The sequence below is a fragment of the Anas acuta genome, chromosome 1, assembly GCF_963932015.1.
Source record: "Anas acuta chromosome 1, bAnaAcu1.1, whole genome shotgun sequence".
NCBI classification, from domain to species: domain Eukaryota; kingdom Metazoa; phylum Chordata; class Aves; order Anseriformes; family Anatidae; genus Anas; species Anas acuta.
In genome coordinates this window covers 149957824-149976148 of record NC_088979.1, presented here as the reverse complement: position 1 = coordinate 149976148, position 18325 = coordinate 149957824, and the positions used below count along the sequence as shown (strand labels likewise).

The window sequence follows — 18325 nt, the reverse complement described above, 5'->3', positions numbered from 1 at the left end:
CTGCGGGTGTGTAACAAAAATATATTGTCGGAGCCGTACAAAAAGGGGCCGTCGGGAGTTGGGGCGCGAAGTGTAAAAGCGGCGAGGTGCGGGCAAAGCCCTTGGGGCTCTTCCTGGAAGGGTTTTCTGCTGTAGAGGTCACAAAGCTGAAGCAGGTCTCCCTCTGGTCCTCGTAAAGCAGGTTTTTATCCTGTAAAACCTTTTTACCCTCAGCTGTGAGGGCTGGTTGCTTCGCAGCAGGGTCCTTTGCTAGTGCCCGCGATGAGAAGCAGGAGCAGATCGCCTCCCTGCCAGGCCCTTTCCAGTTCCAGGCTCGCTGGGGTTACTCACACGCTGCTAAAACACCGATGCTCTGGTCTGAGGCTTGGGTTGAGAACGTGGGTGGTGGCGTGAGAAGCTTCTGCCTCTTCCACTAACACTGAGAAAAACTAACGCTGAAATGAGAAAAGGTCCGTAAGAGACAGTACCTTGCACGGGCACAGCTGGGGAAAAAACACAGTAAAGAGGAACGGGGAGAAACATCCTCCCCCACACCTGAGGATTTAATTTTTTAAGACTAGTGTTCAGCCATCAAAAGGGTCAGCTCAATCTCAACTGCCCTGAAAAAGGCAATCTAGACTTCAAATTCAAAGAAAAAATGAACACTCTTCTGTCACTGTCCATTTGTTATCCAATAAGTTTGAATATCCTGAAGTCAACTTATATTTCATCTGTTCTACCTAGCTTCTCCAGATAACCAGTTTCTACAGACACGAAATCCTTCTGGTGTTTCCCCATACAGTGCCAATGCTTACTACTGCACAGACATCTGATTCCCGCAGGAAGTGGTGAGGCAGATTTGGAATCTTCCACACGCTGCTGGTAAAGGCAGGGATTTTCGCTTTTAAATTACGTATATACATGTACACAGTAATATACAGGATAAATTAAAATCTGTTACAGATATCACTAAAAGTTAAATACATACGATATGCACACCACATACACATACATACAGACACACAAACGCCTATATGAAAGTCAAATGCTCTCCTGCAGCTCCTCTTCTAGAGGAACGGAAAGCCAAACACCAAGTATGTGGCTAGAAAGAAGGGGGATCAGTCCCATCCACTCACAGGTACCTTGGTCGGCTGCAACGGCTTCAAATTGGTCACTAGTCAACGTCTCGCAGCAGCACCACGGCTCTTTCAAAACTGCTGGTGAAAGGGGTGGGGGAGCAGCAAACTCAGAAACCAGGGCTGTCTGTTCATAAACCAGGGGCGAGATGGGCAGAAGCGATCCAAGTTTTTCCCATCTCCTATCGCTCTCCTCTCCATCAAAGCAGGCTGACCATGCCCTGGAAAAATCAGCAGGAGGTGCATCCCCTCAAGCCAATGAAGTCTGTCGATAAATCGGTGCTCATGACGATTTGGATGCAAGTCCGCATGAAAAGATTAAATTCTCATCTTCAACTTCACGCCAAATGCCAGCTACCAGACCAGGGAGCTGACACTGACAACTTTCAGTTATTACTGACTGAAGAGGAGGGGGTAGAAGATGTGTCCAAGAGGGAAAGCCCTCTGCATCTTTGATCAACTATCCAGCTTTCCCCTCGAGCAGATTTTAAATTGAAAATTAGAAATAGGGCTGGTGAAGAGTTCAATTCTATTTCTTGGTCCGACCTACATTACCTTCTCTACGTGCCCATAGAATATAAGAATACTTTACACTGGCAAGGGTATCAGGAGGTCATCTTGTCCAACCCCCTGCTTCTAAATAAAGTCCAACTACACTAGGCCACTCACTCAGTATTTAAGTATCAACAAGGATGGAGATTCAACAACCTCTCTGGGTTGTTTTTATGACTACTCTCATGGTTATGTGTCCTTCCTTATATTGAAAAATCCGTTTTCTGGCTGCTTCCCCCACTAAAGGATCTGAATTTAAGGCTAGTATCTCAGAACCTTTCTGAATTCTTCATACAAATACTTTTAGATTGGATGACATTTCATCCACCAGCAAAGATCTGTTCTCTCAGCTTAACTTCACAACTTTTCAAAAAATAAGACAGTTACAATCCTATGTATATACTGTACAGTTAAAAAAACTTAAAACCCTACACACAGAGTCCTTCGGGAGTGCCGGTGTAGTGCATATGTGCACAGGTCAGTTACACGGAAGTTGAGTAAATCCCGGGATCTTTTCCCATCAAAGTCCAGGCATGATGTAGGCGATGTTGTCTAGTGTGTTTGACTGGGAAAAGAAATTCAATGTTTTAATGTCAGGTAATGACTCAAAATCCTTAAAAAAAAAAAAAAAAGACAGATCAATGTACTACACACATTCGTCTTAGGAGTTGCTGTATCGTGAGACAACAAAACTGTCTAATCACCACTAGCCCCCCGCTGCTAGGCTTATTTTCACATTTTTGGAAACTTAACTAAACATAAAGGTAGCCTCGGTATTTGGAAGCACCTAGAAATAAAATGCTCAGGGCTTTCCTCAAGTGACTTCCTCCTAATTAACCCCATCTCTGTCTTTGGATTTGAAAGAAGCCACATTGGCTATATCTCATCAACCACTGGGAAGATGTGGTAAAGGACTTACATAAAGCAATTAACATTGTAGAATGTAAGAACAACAACAACAACAAAACTGACTTTAAACTCACAAGTCCTTTAAGAAATTCTGCAGCATATCAGCAAAAAAAACTCAAAAACACCAACTAGTAGGGTGTCAGAAAGAGGTACCTTCCAGTTTTTCCTATCATTGCAACAAACTTCTGAGACTAGGAGTCCTTTTTTGTGTATCAGAAAACAACAGGGAGCAGCATATTATCTGCACATTCTTCAAATGCAGCATTTCAATAACCTCAAATCTGTGGCTGGCTGGCTGAAGGCCTCAGGAATACCTTTTAACTGCTGAAAATAGAGGAGCTTGATCTGTAACGATGGTGATTCTAAAATTTAACAATGCCACCTACCGACTGAAAATATAAATTGCATACTATATGCAACAAAACCACTGGCAAGTTTGCCTTAGAATACCAGTTTTTACACATCTGACCGTAAAAATTAGAGTAGTTTCTTTATTATCAAGCCTGGATACCAGTTTTCAGAAGTGAATGGTGAGTGCCTTAATCCACCTGAAGCTTCGTTGCTCCTTGTAACAAACAATAAGTTGATCAAGTTTCCACCATTAGTCATGTGGAAAAGGGGTGTCACTTGCTTTGAATGCACTTGGCAAGCAAGGAGAAAAGCATAGGATGTTTTTCCATGGCTTGTGATGGGAACACCCTGCTGACTCAGCTTCTGTGTAGACAGCCAGTTTGCCGGAGCTCACAGCCTAAGCTGCCAAATTTGCTGCTGTTGTTAACAGTCATTTCTCAGAATGAATCAATATTTGGGATGTCCTACAAAAACATGCCAATTCATATCCCATTTCTGTTGTTCTCTCGTTCAGATAGGTTTTCAATCTCTTAATGTTTGCAGACTACATACGTATTTTTCATTTTTGCTCTTCTTCTCCTCTGCCTACTTGCACCCCCTGCTGGAGGTACGACTTCTGATTCCTTTTCTACTGCTGCCATCTTAATCTATGTCCACATCATGCCACATTGAGGTCACAAGCTCTTATTAAATCAGAGCTCAATAACAAGTATAATTTAAAGTGGAAAAGAACCTGTAGTTATCTAGTTCCTTAGAACACAGACTATTTTCCTTTCCTTGGATGCGGTCGCACACGTGAAAGGCCCTACTCAGTCACATTAGGAATCCTAACTGAGATCACAAGTTATTTTTTATGTTGCAAAAGAAAACAATGTGTGAACACAGAGCATGGACGCTGCATCTGTTTTTATGGAAAATCAGAACTTTCAAAAATTGTATGTGTACAGGTGCTTGTATTTGATTCAGATGGGTCGATTCAGTCCCTAAAACAGGACCTACACACACTGCAACCAATGGAACAAATATTAAATCCGTTTCTACCGGAAAACAAAACAAAACAAAAAAAAACAAACCACAACATTGTACAATACCCTACAGTGTTAACATCTTAAGGAGTTTCAAGAACTATCCCTCTATAAAAATGTATGACCAAGACAATTTTCTTATTGCACTGGAATTATAATTGCATCATAAAATTGATTCATCGGAAAACTATCTGGACTCTGCTGAAATTAACAGGGCTAGAATGAAAATAACCACAAGGAACTCACCAAAACTTGCTTAGGGCAGCCATTCAGCTCAGGTAGTTGTGTGGTCAGACATGCTAATGGGCCCAAAGCACAGATGATAGAATCCAGAAGTACTGACAAACTTCCTGAAACAGCCACCATTCCCTGGAAGTAAGGAAAGAAAAGAATTATAGGGACAAGTATTGGAAAATACAGTTATTTCACAACTGTATTGATTCTTACTCAGATGCAGAATCCTCAGCCCTAAGCAACCCTAGCCCACTTCCATTATTTACACAGCAACAAAACTATGCTGAACAGTTCACAGAAAGACTGATGGCTCAAAGAAATAATAATAAATGTAGTAAAAGCAAAGGCAGCAAAATAAAAGGTCAGAAAGTTGTTGAATTTATATTTAACTTCCACAATTTTTGCAATATGGTTTCCTTGCCATTTCATAACATCTACTATTATAATTACGTAAGTCCCACAGGCAATGTTTTTCTTTTTTTTATTATTGAAACCGAAAGAAATACTAAGTCTGTAAAAATGCTTTAGTTACCAATACATCTTCAAAAATTGAATGTGTTTGTGTGCCGTTCTGTAAAGGGAGAGATTTTTTAATCCAAATTTTTTCCTTTGAAGAATAACCTCAATGAGGTCCTACCAGAAACTGCAGAACTGCAGTAACATTCATTTTCTTGCTGATAAAACAAGCAAGTGTAGTGGGATGAGCTGACCATGTTAGCCATAAAATTCACTGACATTTGATATTTGAGCCAAATATGTGTTCTGCTTACAGGCTAAGCTGAGTTCTAAACTCTGAGTGTGTGCACAATTATTACCGTGTAACACTAGAAAAACACTGGAAAATATTACATCTTCTACATTACCATGTAAGTTGAAACAACAGTAGCCACTACTTAAAGCACTGGCAACATGATAGCACCAGAAAACAACAGGACATTCAAAAACATCTTGGTAATGGCCTTCTCTGATCGTTTTCTTAGAAGGCTTGAGAGTGTAACTGCGCCACAGATTTCAAAGACAGCAAGGAAATACTAGATGCAAGGTGAACATATAGTAAGGAAAGACTAGTTTGTTGAGACAAGGACAATTGCCGTCAAGGACACAGAGCTGCAAGTGAAGGACCTGCCTTTCTTTGACGCCTACTGTTTACTGAGAAAAAAGGCTTTTTATTTCACTGAAAATAAACAACAATGCATCAAAGAAACATGACGCTGCACCACCTGGAATTTCTCTTCCTAGTAGAAAAGCATTGTCTAACTGTTTAAGTAAAACAAAATAATAACTCCCCGATCCTATGTGTAAATTATATGACATCACTGAGACGTTGCTGGTTACAGACTCACCTCTGTTTCCTGCAGTCTGTGCCCAATGAGGCTCAGAGATTCGCCCAGCAATTGTAAATGCGCAGCTACATCTATAGGATCAGTCTCAGGGGCTTTGGCTGGTGAGGAAGGCAACACCACAGTGCTGGTGGGGGATTTCTTTTGAGGGGAAATCACTCCTGGTGGAGAAGCTGTAAATACATGAATTAAAATTCCATATTATCCCACTTTCATTCTTTTATTTTTAAGTCTATTTACTTTCTAAAGTTCAAATCTCAAAGATGTGAGGTGCTTAAATAGTTCTGTGTATTTTCTCCTGTTGTCTTTCGAGAAAGAACTTGCCTTCAGAGCATGTACCTCAGCTGTCTGCAATCTGGTAGCTTTGGAAGATTTGGTAAACAGAGATGCCAAGCCATAAACACCCCTTTTTCCTCTTGTACCTAGCTACTCTCCCTAGAACGTCTCTGTTGCCTCTTCTTGCTTTATGTTTCAAACCCTGAAGTGCTAAAACCAATACCATCTTACTAATTAGACAAGGAAATCTTTTTGTAAAGTGCTGACATCATTCTTGCTCCTGAAGAAACGCTGTTGTTGACTACTACGATGAGTTAAATGTCAAGACTTGTGAAAAAGCAGGTAAGACTGAGAAACAAGAAAGGACCTTTGTTCATTATTTTACAGTCTATACCATCTTCTCCACTTCAAAAAAAAAACAAAACAAGTAGAGCATATGAAGAGCAACAATTACCTTTTATTTTTGGAGCACCATCTGAAGACGATGCCTTTCGCTTCACAGTGGTGGCTTCTGCTTTATTCTGCTTGTGCTGCAGATACTGAGCTTTCTGTTTCCAGACCTGCAGTTACCATGGTATGAAAAGAGACATTTACAGCATTAGCTAATTCTCATACCTAACGCCAAGACCTGGAGGCAAAATGACATTACATGGTTAAGTGGTGAAGCAATGCCACGAGAAGAAAATGGATGCTTTTATGACCACAAGGGCGAGATAACACACTTTTCCACACTTTGGGGACAGAGGTAATAGTTTTTAAGGTATGGTGGAATTACTGTCAGCATGTTCTGACCTAAGCACACTGTTTACAAAAATCATTTTAAAAAAATAATCTCACACATCCTTACCAGTTTATCCTTCTCAGGGAGCTGCTTCCACACTTCTGCCAGCTTTTTACTCAGGTCTCCAAAATCTGACAGCAGGAGAAATAAAAGTTTCAAATAAATTAACTAATAAAGTTGTGGTGAGAACATAGGAAATTTATGTGAATGTCAACAGTGTGAAAAACTGGCCTACACATACACATTTAAGAAGCAACCTGTCCCACCACTGGAACTCTCTATACTGTCCAGAAAATGAATTTCAGTGTGCATCATTTCCCTTACTGTCTAAAATGAAGAAAAAAAAACCAACACAAACAAACAAAACACAAACAAACAAAACCCCACAACCTGATACAGGGAATGTAAGACCATGAGACGACACGTGCTGAAAAATGACACAACAAAGACAACTCTTTAAGTAAAAGAAAGGAAGAGTAGGCAGTTCCTTAATCCAGATTCACAGCTTGGTTAATATACAATGAAAGCTAATCACGAAATCCATTTCTGTCCCTTTGCTACCTCAAAAATTAAGGGGTTGATATGATACAGAGAAGGCATATCCTGTTGATTAATCAGACTGATGTATAATCAAGAACAGAGAAGGCTAGATTGTTTTCTCACCTATCCTGGGGTGCTCAGAAACAATATTTGTACGATATTCCTTACAGAACACTTGATAGGCAGACATGTTTTTCTTCTTTGGCTAGTCAGAAGAAAAGGAAACAAAGACTTTTAGTTATAAAGGGATCTACTCAATTTCATTAATAATTCTGCATTTATCAGACTTAAAGAAAGGTAATGTACTTAGATCAAGAAGGCAAAATAGCAGTTTTACATGTGTTACATACATTTACTGGCTAAATTTAGTGGGTATGAAAGCACAAGAACCAGCCAGAATTAATTTTAGCGTAAGGCTTATCTTGCAACAACTCTATCAATGCAATTCATTCATATATCACCACCTTTGCTATTCTAAATCCACAATCAACATTTAATGCTGTTCACGTATTTCAGTTTTCAAACTTAAAATTAATTAAAATAACAAAAAAAAACCCTTGTCATACTATTCACAGTACCTACCATGGATCTGTCAAAACAGCTCAGTTTTTGTCCTATCTATGTTTTGTTCTATCTCCTACATCCTTACAGATCACCTCATATTTGCAGGAAAACAAACCATGTAGGATAGCAGAGGCATTAGCAACTTCTGACCTGTGATCAGAGAAAACTTAACCACACAGGACACAGTGAGACCTGAGCAAATTTGCGCTACGTCCACCCATTTCCTGTTACAAAGCAACTCTTGTCAATCTGGCAGAAAGCGTTTTACCCTATTATACACTTACATAGCTATAATTATTTTATCTGGAAATCTCAGACACACTCCAGCTACAATTTTTCCTACTTGCACTTCTGAGCGCAACCGTGGAAACCTGAATTTATGAGTACAGGATAAAAATGGGAATGTGGCAGTCTGTAAAAATTAGATCTTCATCTTAATACAGGAATAAATGGGTGAATAACTTCACTCTTCCAAGAGTTCAATTCCTTTTTTACAGAAACCGTGATGATGGACTAGATGACTCCCAGACAAGACTAAAATTCTACCTGGTAATAGTTAGAACCAGTTACCTTAGAAAACAATGTAGTTGTGGCATGGTCTGTACCAAGCAGATTACGTGTAACCTTTTCAAAGGACCTTTGTTGGCTAAAGACTGCCTGTGTCACAAAAAAACCCAATGGTTTATATTTCTTTTGCTGTGAACAGAAATCACAGTAGCTGAAATACTTTTACCAAACATGCTGCAATGAAACCGTCAATATGAATTATGCTTCAATTTAACAAGTTTTTGGAATGAAGTGCATAATTCACCATTACCCATCACCCAAATTCAATTTCCCCTTCAATTTTTCCTTACTTTTTCCCTTTCTCTTTCCCTTTCTCGTTCCTTTTCCTTTTCTCTTTCTTTTTCTCGTTCTTTTTCTCTTTCTCGTTCCTTTTCTCTTTCCTTTTCTCGTTCCTTTTCTCTTTCCTTTTCCTTTTCTCGTTCCTTTTCTCTTTCTTTTTCTCTTTCTCTTTCCTTTTCTTGTTCCTTTTCCTTTTCTCTTTCTCTTTCCTTTTCTCGTTCCTTTTCCTTTTCTCTTTCCTTTTCTTTTTCCTTTTCCCATTTTTCAGCTTTTTCCTTCTCCTTTTCTTCCCTTTTCCTCCTCTTCTCACTTTGTCCATCTGAGTGATAAATAGGATGAGATGGAGGAACAACATAGGAAGTACTGGAAGGAGGTGGTGGTGACACTGTTACTTCTGCTACTGCCACAGAAGAGTGCCCAGAACTCTTTTTAGATTTAGAATGCTTCTTCTCTCTGTGTTTCTCCTTGTCTTTTTTTTTCTTACTTTTTTTGGATTTCTTCTTCTTCTTGATTTCCCGGTAGGAGTCATCTATCACTAGCTCCCCAGCCTCCAACTCCCCACCAGAAGAGGAACCAGATTCTGGTGGTGCCTCCACACCCGAAGTCTCATACTCACTCCCATGGCCTTCCGAAAACACAGATGTGTCAGCACCAAAACTCTCGGAAGGGGGATGTGGGTCTGGAGGAGGTCTGTGCTTCTTCCGGGATGACTTCTGGAAGCTCTGCACTTCATGACCCATATGGAATGAGCCCTGCTCATCTCGAGATGATTTTTTGGAAGATTTCTTTGCAGCTGCTGCTGCTGAGGAGTAGGAGAAAGAATCATCATCTGCTGCACTACTTTTCTCTTTTGGTGAAAGGATAAGCTTCATCTTCAAGCCATCAGGTTCACGAAGAGTGAGGGTCTCTGTGTTCACATAGAGAGGTTTCATTTTTTTAGATTTGTGGTAGCTGCCGTCATCCGCTGAGTGCTCCCCACTGCTTCCACTCAATTTCTTCTTGTGGTGCTCCTTTTTGCTTTCAGAATGGCCAGAGGAAGAATAAGATGATTTTTCGGATGTCTTCTTTGAAGACTTGGAGCTTGTGGCCAAAGGCGAGGTGACAGCCTTGAGTACGTCCATGTTTTTATCAGCTGAGGATGGGCTAGAAACTGTTTTTTTCTTCTTCTTTGATGGTGGATCCAAAGATGAAAGATCTGAAAAAAAGTCAAGAGAAGTGTTCATCAAGATGATTCCCTTAAAGACAGCACTACGCTAGTCAAAAGAGACGAAGTGGGAACCTTGCAATACTTGTTAGTACAGCTAATTGGTCTGCATCCTGCCTCAAGAAGAAAGTCTCTGAAATTTGCAGGCAGCTCCGTGTGTCCTTATGGCTATGAATCGGGAGTTGTAACACCAGAGCTGATCAAAATATTTAATGCAGAAAGGCAGGGTGGGAAAGTTCTTGAAGTTTCATCAAACTTTGTATTCTACCATAAACCAGCGAATTTTCAGGAAAATACATCTTACTGAACCTGAAATATTACACCTCAAGTGCAAAGTTGTCACATCACTTTTAGCTGAGACCAATGACTTGAGAACATCAGCTTTTTCATTCTGAAAACAGACTTTTGACAAAATTGCAGCTTATAAAGATATTCTAAAGATGTAGCTTCTTTTGGAACTGGGACAAAAATAAATCTTAAACCCATTAAGGTTTTATAAGCTTAATTGTCATTTCCTGGCCAGCTTTTTCATTGTGAGAATAATATTTCTGTATTTAAACTGAACCCAAAAGCATTCATTGTGTAACCAGACACATTCTGTTTTTATAAATTCACAGAAATTACTTAGTATTATCTGCAAATAAAACTACAGCTCATAATATAATAAGCAAAAAAAGAATGCAAACACAAAACGGGAAGGCATGGGTTAGAAAACAAATTTGTTAATGAGAAGGGACGTGGAAGATCCCTGCCCTAACAACAGTTAATTTTTATGCTAGACTTTGAAAACGTCATTCCCTAATCTTTTGCTGCCTGGTGCAGCAGAAACCTCATCAGAACCAGGTTTCTGATTACACCAATCTGTCTTAGGACAAGGAATTTTCCGCCATAAAGTGTTAACCACAAAGTTTGATGACATTGGTTTAACAGCATCTCTTCCTCAAAGCCATGATCTGCCAGCCCCTCCCGCTGCCTGGCTGCTGTCTTACCTCTGGAGCAGTACTCATCGGAGGAGTGCTTCTTCTTCTTTTTGTGAGATTCTGTGCCTGGAAAGAGCTCGCTGTCCTAGAATAAGAACAAAAAAAGTTGCTGAGAAACAACAGGGAAATAATTTGAGATTCGCAGGGACTGGTGCAAGAGATAACTTGTGGTAGATATCAAGAGGCATTTGTACTACTGCGATGCCAAGGAACCCTAGGTGTGAACCAGGATTCTCATTCTAGGAGCTAAACCAGCAAAGGAAATGTAAGTCTGTCCCCAAAAGTCCACAGTGTAGATTTAAAGAGACAAAAAGCAGGGTATGGATAGGTGGGAGAATACAAAAAACACTCAGAATTGGTTTCAGCACATCAGAGAACTAACTGGCATCAAGCTTTCTGTGGACATTGCAGCACAAAAGGACTATAAGGAAATTGAAAGACAAATCTCTATAGGGAGTTCCCCTCCACTGAGAGGAGCACTACACAAGAAAACTTGAAAAAGCACTCTTGAAAGTGTTAAGAAATGAACAATGAAAGCCAGTACTTGGACATCAGCTGATAGGTTGGTAAAAGATCGACAACTACCTCTTAATAAAGCTAAGAAATAACTAAGCATGCATAGGCTGTCAAGCCTTGAAGCAATTCATATTTAATGTGCTGAAGAAGATAAAAGAAGTGAAAGAAGGGACAGAGAAGTGACAATTAAAATGATGGGCCAGAAAACTGACCAAAATAACTCATGTCACCCAATTATTATTTGTCTCTTATCTGATTTATGGTCTGAAAATGAAGCTCCTCTATAGAATTCCATCTACATGGTAGATTTCCACTTTAAACTTGAACATCTTTAGCAGATTAAAAAAAAATAAAATAAAACCAATCACAAGATAGTCACCTTTGAGCTAACAGCAGAAATTTTTACTCAAAGAAGAAAGTTTTGAAACTGTTGCAACATGATTTCAGAGTTAAGGCCCCAAGGAGACAAACAGGGCAAGTTCACACCTCTCAAAAGTTTCAGGCTGTATGCAGAATCAGGAAGAGAACAGTGCATCAGTTAACATTTTATTCATCCTTTGCTGCCTATTAATGCAACTATGAATTTAAAAATCCCATTTATTTGTGTAAAAAGTCAGTTATGCCATCTCAGCACTTGCACCGTTGCATATTAAGGCTAGAATGAGATCCTACTACCCTATTTTCCGAGGCCAGAAAAATCAGAATTGGTTGAAATTGGGACTAACACCCTCAATTTCCCCAACAAAGCTACTGAACATGATTACCTGTACTTGTTGTTTTCTACAGGCATTTTTATATACAAAAGAACACTGAAACATTCCATCCCATACCATTTAATCTTAAGTTTTACACACTTTCTTACACCATAAACCTTTTCTCTGGAGGCTTTCTGACCTGTGTTCTCTCCTCCTCTTGCAGCTGGTCCCTATAAGACCGTTTTTTCTCTCGCTGTGTCCTGACTGAAGCCAGCTCCACATCACTTCGGTCACTGTCTAGGAACTCTAAATGTATGTGAAGTAGGAAAAAAATTAAGAAATTAAATACCACATTAAGGAACAATAGACACGTTGACTATGCACAAAATAAGACAGGAGTGGACATTGGCATGGAGCGATGCACATAACCCAAAAAGCACAGGGGACTGAAAGATAACATTCTGTAATCTCTGACCGCAGGGACAGGGCTTGGTGCTCTAATGCTATAACACAAATTTTCAAGATATCGTTTCTAATCCTTGGCGATTTCTTCCTAAAGTCCTAAGTGGACTTAGAAATGTTATCACGACTTACTGTATAGAATCTTAGAATTGCTTAGGTTGGAAAAGGCCTCTAAGATCATCAAGTCCCCCTGGTCTCCCATTTCACCCTGACCTAGCAGGGAAAAGAAAGGCTGCAGGGGCAGAGTTCCCAGTCATGGTGGTTGCATTAGGAAATACCACCCGTTTCTTTAATCCCAGTACTATGCATCTGGAAGTCAAGGACTTGGGAACCTGCAAAATCTTGACCAAATTTAAGGTCCAATACCCTTCAGTGGCCCACGGGCAACTAGCTTCATTTCCCACTCTCTGACACCATGGCCTGGCAAGGGATGAAGAGGGCACCCTTTTTTTTGACTACTCCCTCCGAGATTATGAAGCAGTCATACCTTCTTTCTTCTTGGAGTCATCATAAGCCATGGCGGTCCTGCAGGAGCCTCAGAATGTGTTGCCAGGTCTGGGCTCCTTCCCCCGTTCCCATCTAAAGGAAAAGGTCTGAGAAACAGAGAAAGAAAATTACCCTCCTATAAAGAAGAATCACAATGTAAAATGGGAAACTTCCTCTGAAACAAATGAAGATTCTCTGGAAGACAGCGGGAAAGGAAAGAAGTCTACCTCCTCTTCAGCTGATACTCACCCGCTGGGTTTGACAGATTTTTTTTTTTTTAATTAAGTCGGAGGGGTTTTTTTGTTTGTTGTTTTTAAGGATATAGCAAGACCACCTATTCACTGTAAAATCTCCGCATCATTAAAATAATTTATTCACAAAAATGGAAACAAAATCATGTCACGACAAACAAAACTTCATCTGAACTTGTGTCCAAGACACGTTTCGTCAGAAACCACTGTACCAAACAGTGGGATACTCAAAAAGTACCAAACCCTTGAATCTTAGATGAAGAGAAGACGAAATCAGGCAGGGATCACTGTGCTATATAAGAATTATTTCAAGTGTTTTGAATGAAAGGGTTGCACATCTTATAATGAAGGTGTACACCATTCTGACATGTTTCCTGACACTACTGCTGCAGCCATTCTGAATGTCAGCCTGGGATGAAAATGGAAGGAAGCACTCCTTTTTGCTAGGACTTCTGCATCACCCAAGCTCCTGCAAGCTCCCAAATTTCAGGTCTCTTTTGAGTCAGCCTGTTCCACAGTTGCTAGCATGCAGGAATAGGTATGGAATAGTTGCACTCCTCTCAGTAAACTGCTTTTGTTTTTCAGGCAGTGAACTTATTAGCATGAAAAAGATGAGCTCCTCTCCTAAGTGATTAAAGCAACTGCACCCAACTGATTTTGTGTGGTGGTTGTGTGTGTGTATGCACACACACATGTGAAGGATCAACCACAGATACCATGAAGTTTGTTCTTTGTAGCTCTCACAGTAATCCCGCCACATTTAAGTTAGATTTGAATACCTAGAGAGCGGGGAACTTATATTGCATCTCTGCATTTACAACAATCTAATAAATAATTGGTTCGGAAAGTACAGTGCATTCATCTTATGGTGTTTATTTATGTGAAGGCACAAACTGACAACTAATTCAAGCTGACGGAGATGTTTCTGCAGAAATCCGTAAGAATACAAGTGAATTACTCAGGTTGTGGGAAGTCATCCACCAGAAAGCGTTTTAAGTCAGTATTCTGACTACTATACATCGTGTGTGGCGAGCACAGTGATTTGTAGGCAGAACTGATGGACGTGTGCAACAGCATCGCTCTTTACTATAAAAAAATCAAAAGAAAGCAGCGATCTTGCCACTTGTGGGCTTACAATCTCGCGTGGGCTCCTGCCACGTTTATTCACCAACCTTTATTCATCAACGTGCGCCCCCTCCTCACCTCCCACGGCCGCGGGACAAAGCCCCCTCACGCCCCCCACAGCACCCCCAGGTTCCTCCACAGCCATATCGCGACTCTCTCCTCATCGCGACACCCTCACGACCCGCAGGCAGAGAGGGGGGCGCAAACCCCACCACCGACCCCACCATCGCCCCCACCGCGCAGCCGGGCCGCTCCCCGGGGTCTCCCCACCACCTTCGGCCGCCCCGTTCCCCCTCCCGTCCCCCTCTCACCCGAGCGGGCCCCGGGGATGGGGGACGGGGGGGGAGGCGCCGCGGCCGCCTCACTCCGCGCCGCCGCTTCCCGCCTCGCCGCCCGCCGCCGCCGCCGCCATTTTGGGGAAGGAGCCGAGCGCCGAGCGCCTCCGACTGGAGGAGGAGGTGGAATGGGGGAGAGGGGGGAGGGAGCGCCGAGAGCGTCGATGAGCGCCATGTTGTGGTGTGGGGTTGGCAGTGATGTTCTCCTCAGGCACACACAGCCTCGCTGTCACAGCCCCCGGCACCCGGTGGGTGTCTGGTGAGGGGCAGGTGCCCGTCTTATCCCTGCCTTCGTGGTGGCAGTTTCCTCAGTGTGCATGTGTCACAACACCAGAGCCCCTCTCTCATCACCACGTCTTGACAGGGAGCTGGCTGTGCTTCCCGCAGGGGTTAGGTTTTTGGGTGGCTGTGCCTGCTGCTGTGGGATCAACAGTAAAGAGTGAAATCCTGTTACCGAGAGAGCTTCTGTGTGATTAGTCATGCACGCACGGGAACGGGCACGTCTCCTCCAAGCCTATCTGGTTGCCCGAGGAACTGGCTCGATGTGCTTCAGAGGTGCGGATGGAGTCGGGACCACCAGCTGGGCTGAGATAAGCGTGGCTGAGCAGTGTGCTCAGGGCTCCTGCCCCAGCAGGCATCATGCTACTGTCACACTCTCCTAATCAATTGACCAAGGGTGGCAGGCAGGCAGGGCCAAAGCAAGTTATCCTCCGCTTCTAAAGAGCTCATTCCCTGCTCATCCCTGGAAGGAATTCAATAGAGAGTTAAAAATGCTTGAGAAACAACCTTTCTGCTCTCTGACCACTCCAGAGTTCCCCATTCAACAAACCTTGACTGACTCTTAAAGACCATCATCTCTACTGATGCAGGAGTCTTTTTATTTAGATGCCAGCAGACACTCACATAACTCTTTGTCAGAGGCTGCTCTCCTTCATATGCTGCCTGCAGACTACAATTCCTAGCCATGCCTGAGGTTAAACCTGTCCCGTTACAGGCATGCCAGCTCCCCAGCTCTTGCACATTTGCCCTCTGGTCTTGCCGGTGACTTTGTGCCCTAACAAGTGCATAATGATGACAATTATTATTTACATTATAGTAGGACATAAAGGAGTTAGAACAGGAGAGTTATACCACGTCTGTTATACTGCATGAATATATAGTGTGATCCAAAGTGAGGGGTACAGCCAGCAATAAAGTTACCCAACTGCAATGCACACAGATCAATGCTGCAAGTGCAGCAGCTGTAAAACAACAGAGTAAAACCCACCAGCTCTTAGGATAAGCTTAAGACCCGTTCAGATGTTGTCATGCATGTACATGCATGCCTGCCGCTGGTCCAGCTCTCTGAAATCACTCCTTGCCCTCCAGCCCATAACCAAGGAGGAGCTACGCTCCTCACCCGTGGACAAGTGCCTCTCAAATTTATGACCTGACGGCCTACAGGTTAGGTGGACACGGAATGGTAGCAAATCAACATGACATGAGTATGGCTGGGAGAGGCTAGATGCAGCTTGAAGAGCAGAGATAGAGATCGTTTTGAAAATCAAAAGCCTAAATTACCCTGGTGTTAGATGATGGCAAGTATTTGATAATGATAGCTAGTAAATGTGTAGGGAAGGTATGTTTAATATTCTGCACTCTAGAATGAGAAAGGATTCAAGCTCCCCTGCAGCTTAATGTTTTCAGCGCTGGATGTTTCAGGGATATTAGAATGTGATAGTGACTGCGTGTAGAGCAGAGAGAATGAATTTGCAGGCGAATTTGCAAAAATAAGCATATAGCAGGATACTTGCATATAAAGCCACTGAAGCACCAGTCATTCAGATTTCCCTTGGTGAAATCTATCCATGCACCTTTCCTCCCACATAATAATAATAATAATAGGAATTGCAATAATAATAACAAAAACACGTAGTCCTTCCTACTGCACTTTTAATCAGTGCAAAAATGTTCAGAATAACTCATTTCAATCATTCCCATTTTTTCAGAGCTAACAAAGGGTACCAACCAACACAAGCCACTGGCATTTACTAACTACTTTCAAACAATTTAGCCTTTCATTTTTCTATAAAATCCAGGGACCCTGGATTTTCAGAATGTACAACTAGACTATGCAGGTCAGGTGGGAAAATGTCAGGATGCTGATAGGATATTTAAGACAGTCGCAACCCCTTCAAATCCTTCACACCTGACAAAATTCTTTCTTTGTACTCTTGAACCGGAAAGGTGCATGGTGAGGAAACTGGAAAAGCCAACAGCCCCCACAGTTTTTAAGACCTGAAGTGCAGCATTAGTCAGTCTCAAACTGTTGTGAGAATATTGCTTGTTCCTTTTGCTCAGAGCATCTTGCATTCTTTTGTCTACATGCCAGGGAGAGAAACTGCTCAAAGAGTCAGGTGTCTCCTTGGCAATGAGATACATATTGTATGAAGGGCACTTGCCAGTGCAGAACATTTTGGGATGTGCATATATTTTCTTATGCTTGATGAGAGATGAGTTGTGTGCTAGGGGCTACTGCCCATTAAGCCATTCAGTATGGTCATGCTTTTCCTACATTATATTCACCATCTGTTCCTGTCTGCCTGTTTTCTCCCGCCTCCACTGAGGTGCAAGTTTCTAGATTCAGTAGCCCTCTTTTTGTTTCGTGCCTTTTTAGTACTTAGCCCAGTGAATCTCAGGTGCAATGAGTATAAAAGGAAGAAACAGTAAAATGAACACAAGTTATGCACAACACAACCCAGTTATGCACAAAATTAGATACAGCACTCAGAGCTGTATGAACAATTAACATTTCTCCCTGCCATAGTTTGCAACTCAGAAATCCTTTTTAATTCTTGCCTTGTTTTCCTGTATTTTTTTTTTCTCCTAGATTCCAATACAATTTGGCATTAACTCGAATGGGACCTGGATTAAAACCTCCAATCCCTACCTCTCCATGAAAAGTCTGTTTTGTTTTGCACAACCACTGCTACTCTTCTCTGTGCGCACTGCAACACTTGTATGTCACCAGCTATCAAACCTCCCTTGAGGAAGCATGGCGTGTTACATTTGGGTAGGTTCTATGAGAAATAAATGCATTTTAAAAGGTTATGAATATTCTTATGGAGGAAGTGACTACAATGCTACATCGGACTTCAGGTAAAATAGGCATTTGGTGCCAATTACCTCAGCTATATAATTTCCTTAGTCTGATTTATAAACAAGGCTAGCGAGTACTGTTTGTACTCTGCTTCCCTGGAGAAGCCAAACTTCAAAAGATTTGTTATCCGCATTGTTTCAGTGTTGGGGATTGACTTAAAGTACTTCCCATTTGTCTTCAGTTTCCGCAGGAAGCATTCTTTTTCTTGCCTCTTCAGCTGGGAATATAGTCGTTAACAAAGCCACAAGGGTGCATGCAGTCATTTGTAACATCAGTACAACAGCCTGAATATTCCCCGGAGCCACAGCATCTGTCACAGTGGACGCACACCCTCTCCTGCTGCTCCCAGCGCTGAACCCTCTGTATTCACATGCTGCTGGAGAGGTGGAAAGGCAGTGTCCTCCTGCATCTGGTGGGGAAACAACACCGTGTGTTACAGCAGGAGTAGTGGAGGCCAGAGAGGAAGAGCGTGCTCCATCCACGGTGTGGTTAGCCAAAGGGAAAGGGACGATACCTGCACAATATGCATAGAGAAAAGCTTCAATGCAGAGAATCAGCTAGAATTAAGAATGGAAGCTTAATCAGAGATGTCAGGATCT

General features: G+C 41.9%; 1 protein-coding gene across 3 annotated transcripts; it reads right to left on the bottom strand.

Annotated features, from left to right (window-relative positions):
• Window positions 1-4: 4 nt before the first annotated feature.
• On the bottom strand, window positions 5-14716 carry HMGXB4 (HMG-box containing 4). 3 transcript variants are annotated; one of them, XM_068664978.1, is made up of 12 exons: window positions 14564-14716; window positions 12878-12983; window positions 12098-12234; window positions 10727-10802; window positions 8545-9728; window positions 7247-7328; window positions 6650-6714; window positions 6257-6362; window positions 5530-5699; window positions 4199-4321; window positions 1122-2232; window positions 5-434 (listed from the first exon to the last, which is right to left on the bottom strand). In XM_068664978.1, exons 2-11 carry the CDS (start codon window positions 12906-12908, stop codon window positions 2188-2190), a joined length of 2019 nt encoding a protein of 672 aa, XP_068521079.1. In that variant the 5' UTR covers window positions 12909-12983; window positions 14564-14716; the 3' UTR covers window positions 5-434; window positions 1122-2187. The 3 variants fall into 3 exon arrangements, with proteins under 3 accessions (XP_068521079.1, XP_068521091.1, XP_068521086.1); XM_068664990.1 differs by having other exon boundaries at window positions 12128-12234; XM_068664985.1 differs by having other exon boundaries at window positions 5-2232.
• Between the last annotated feature and the right edge of the window lie 3609 nt (window positions 14717-18325).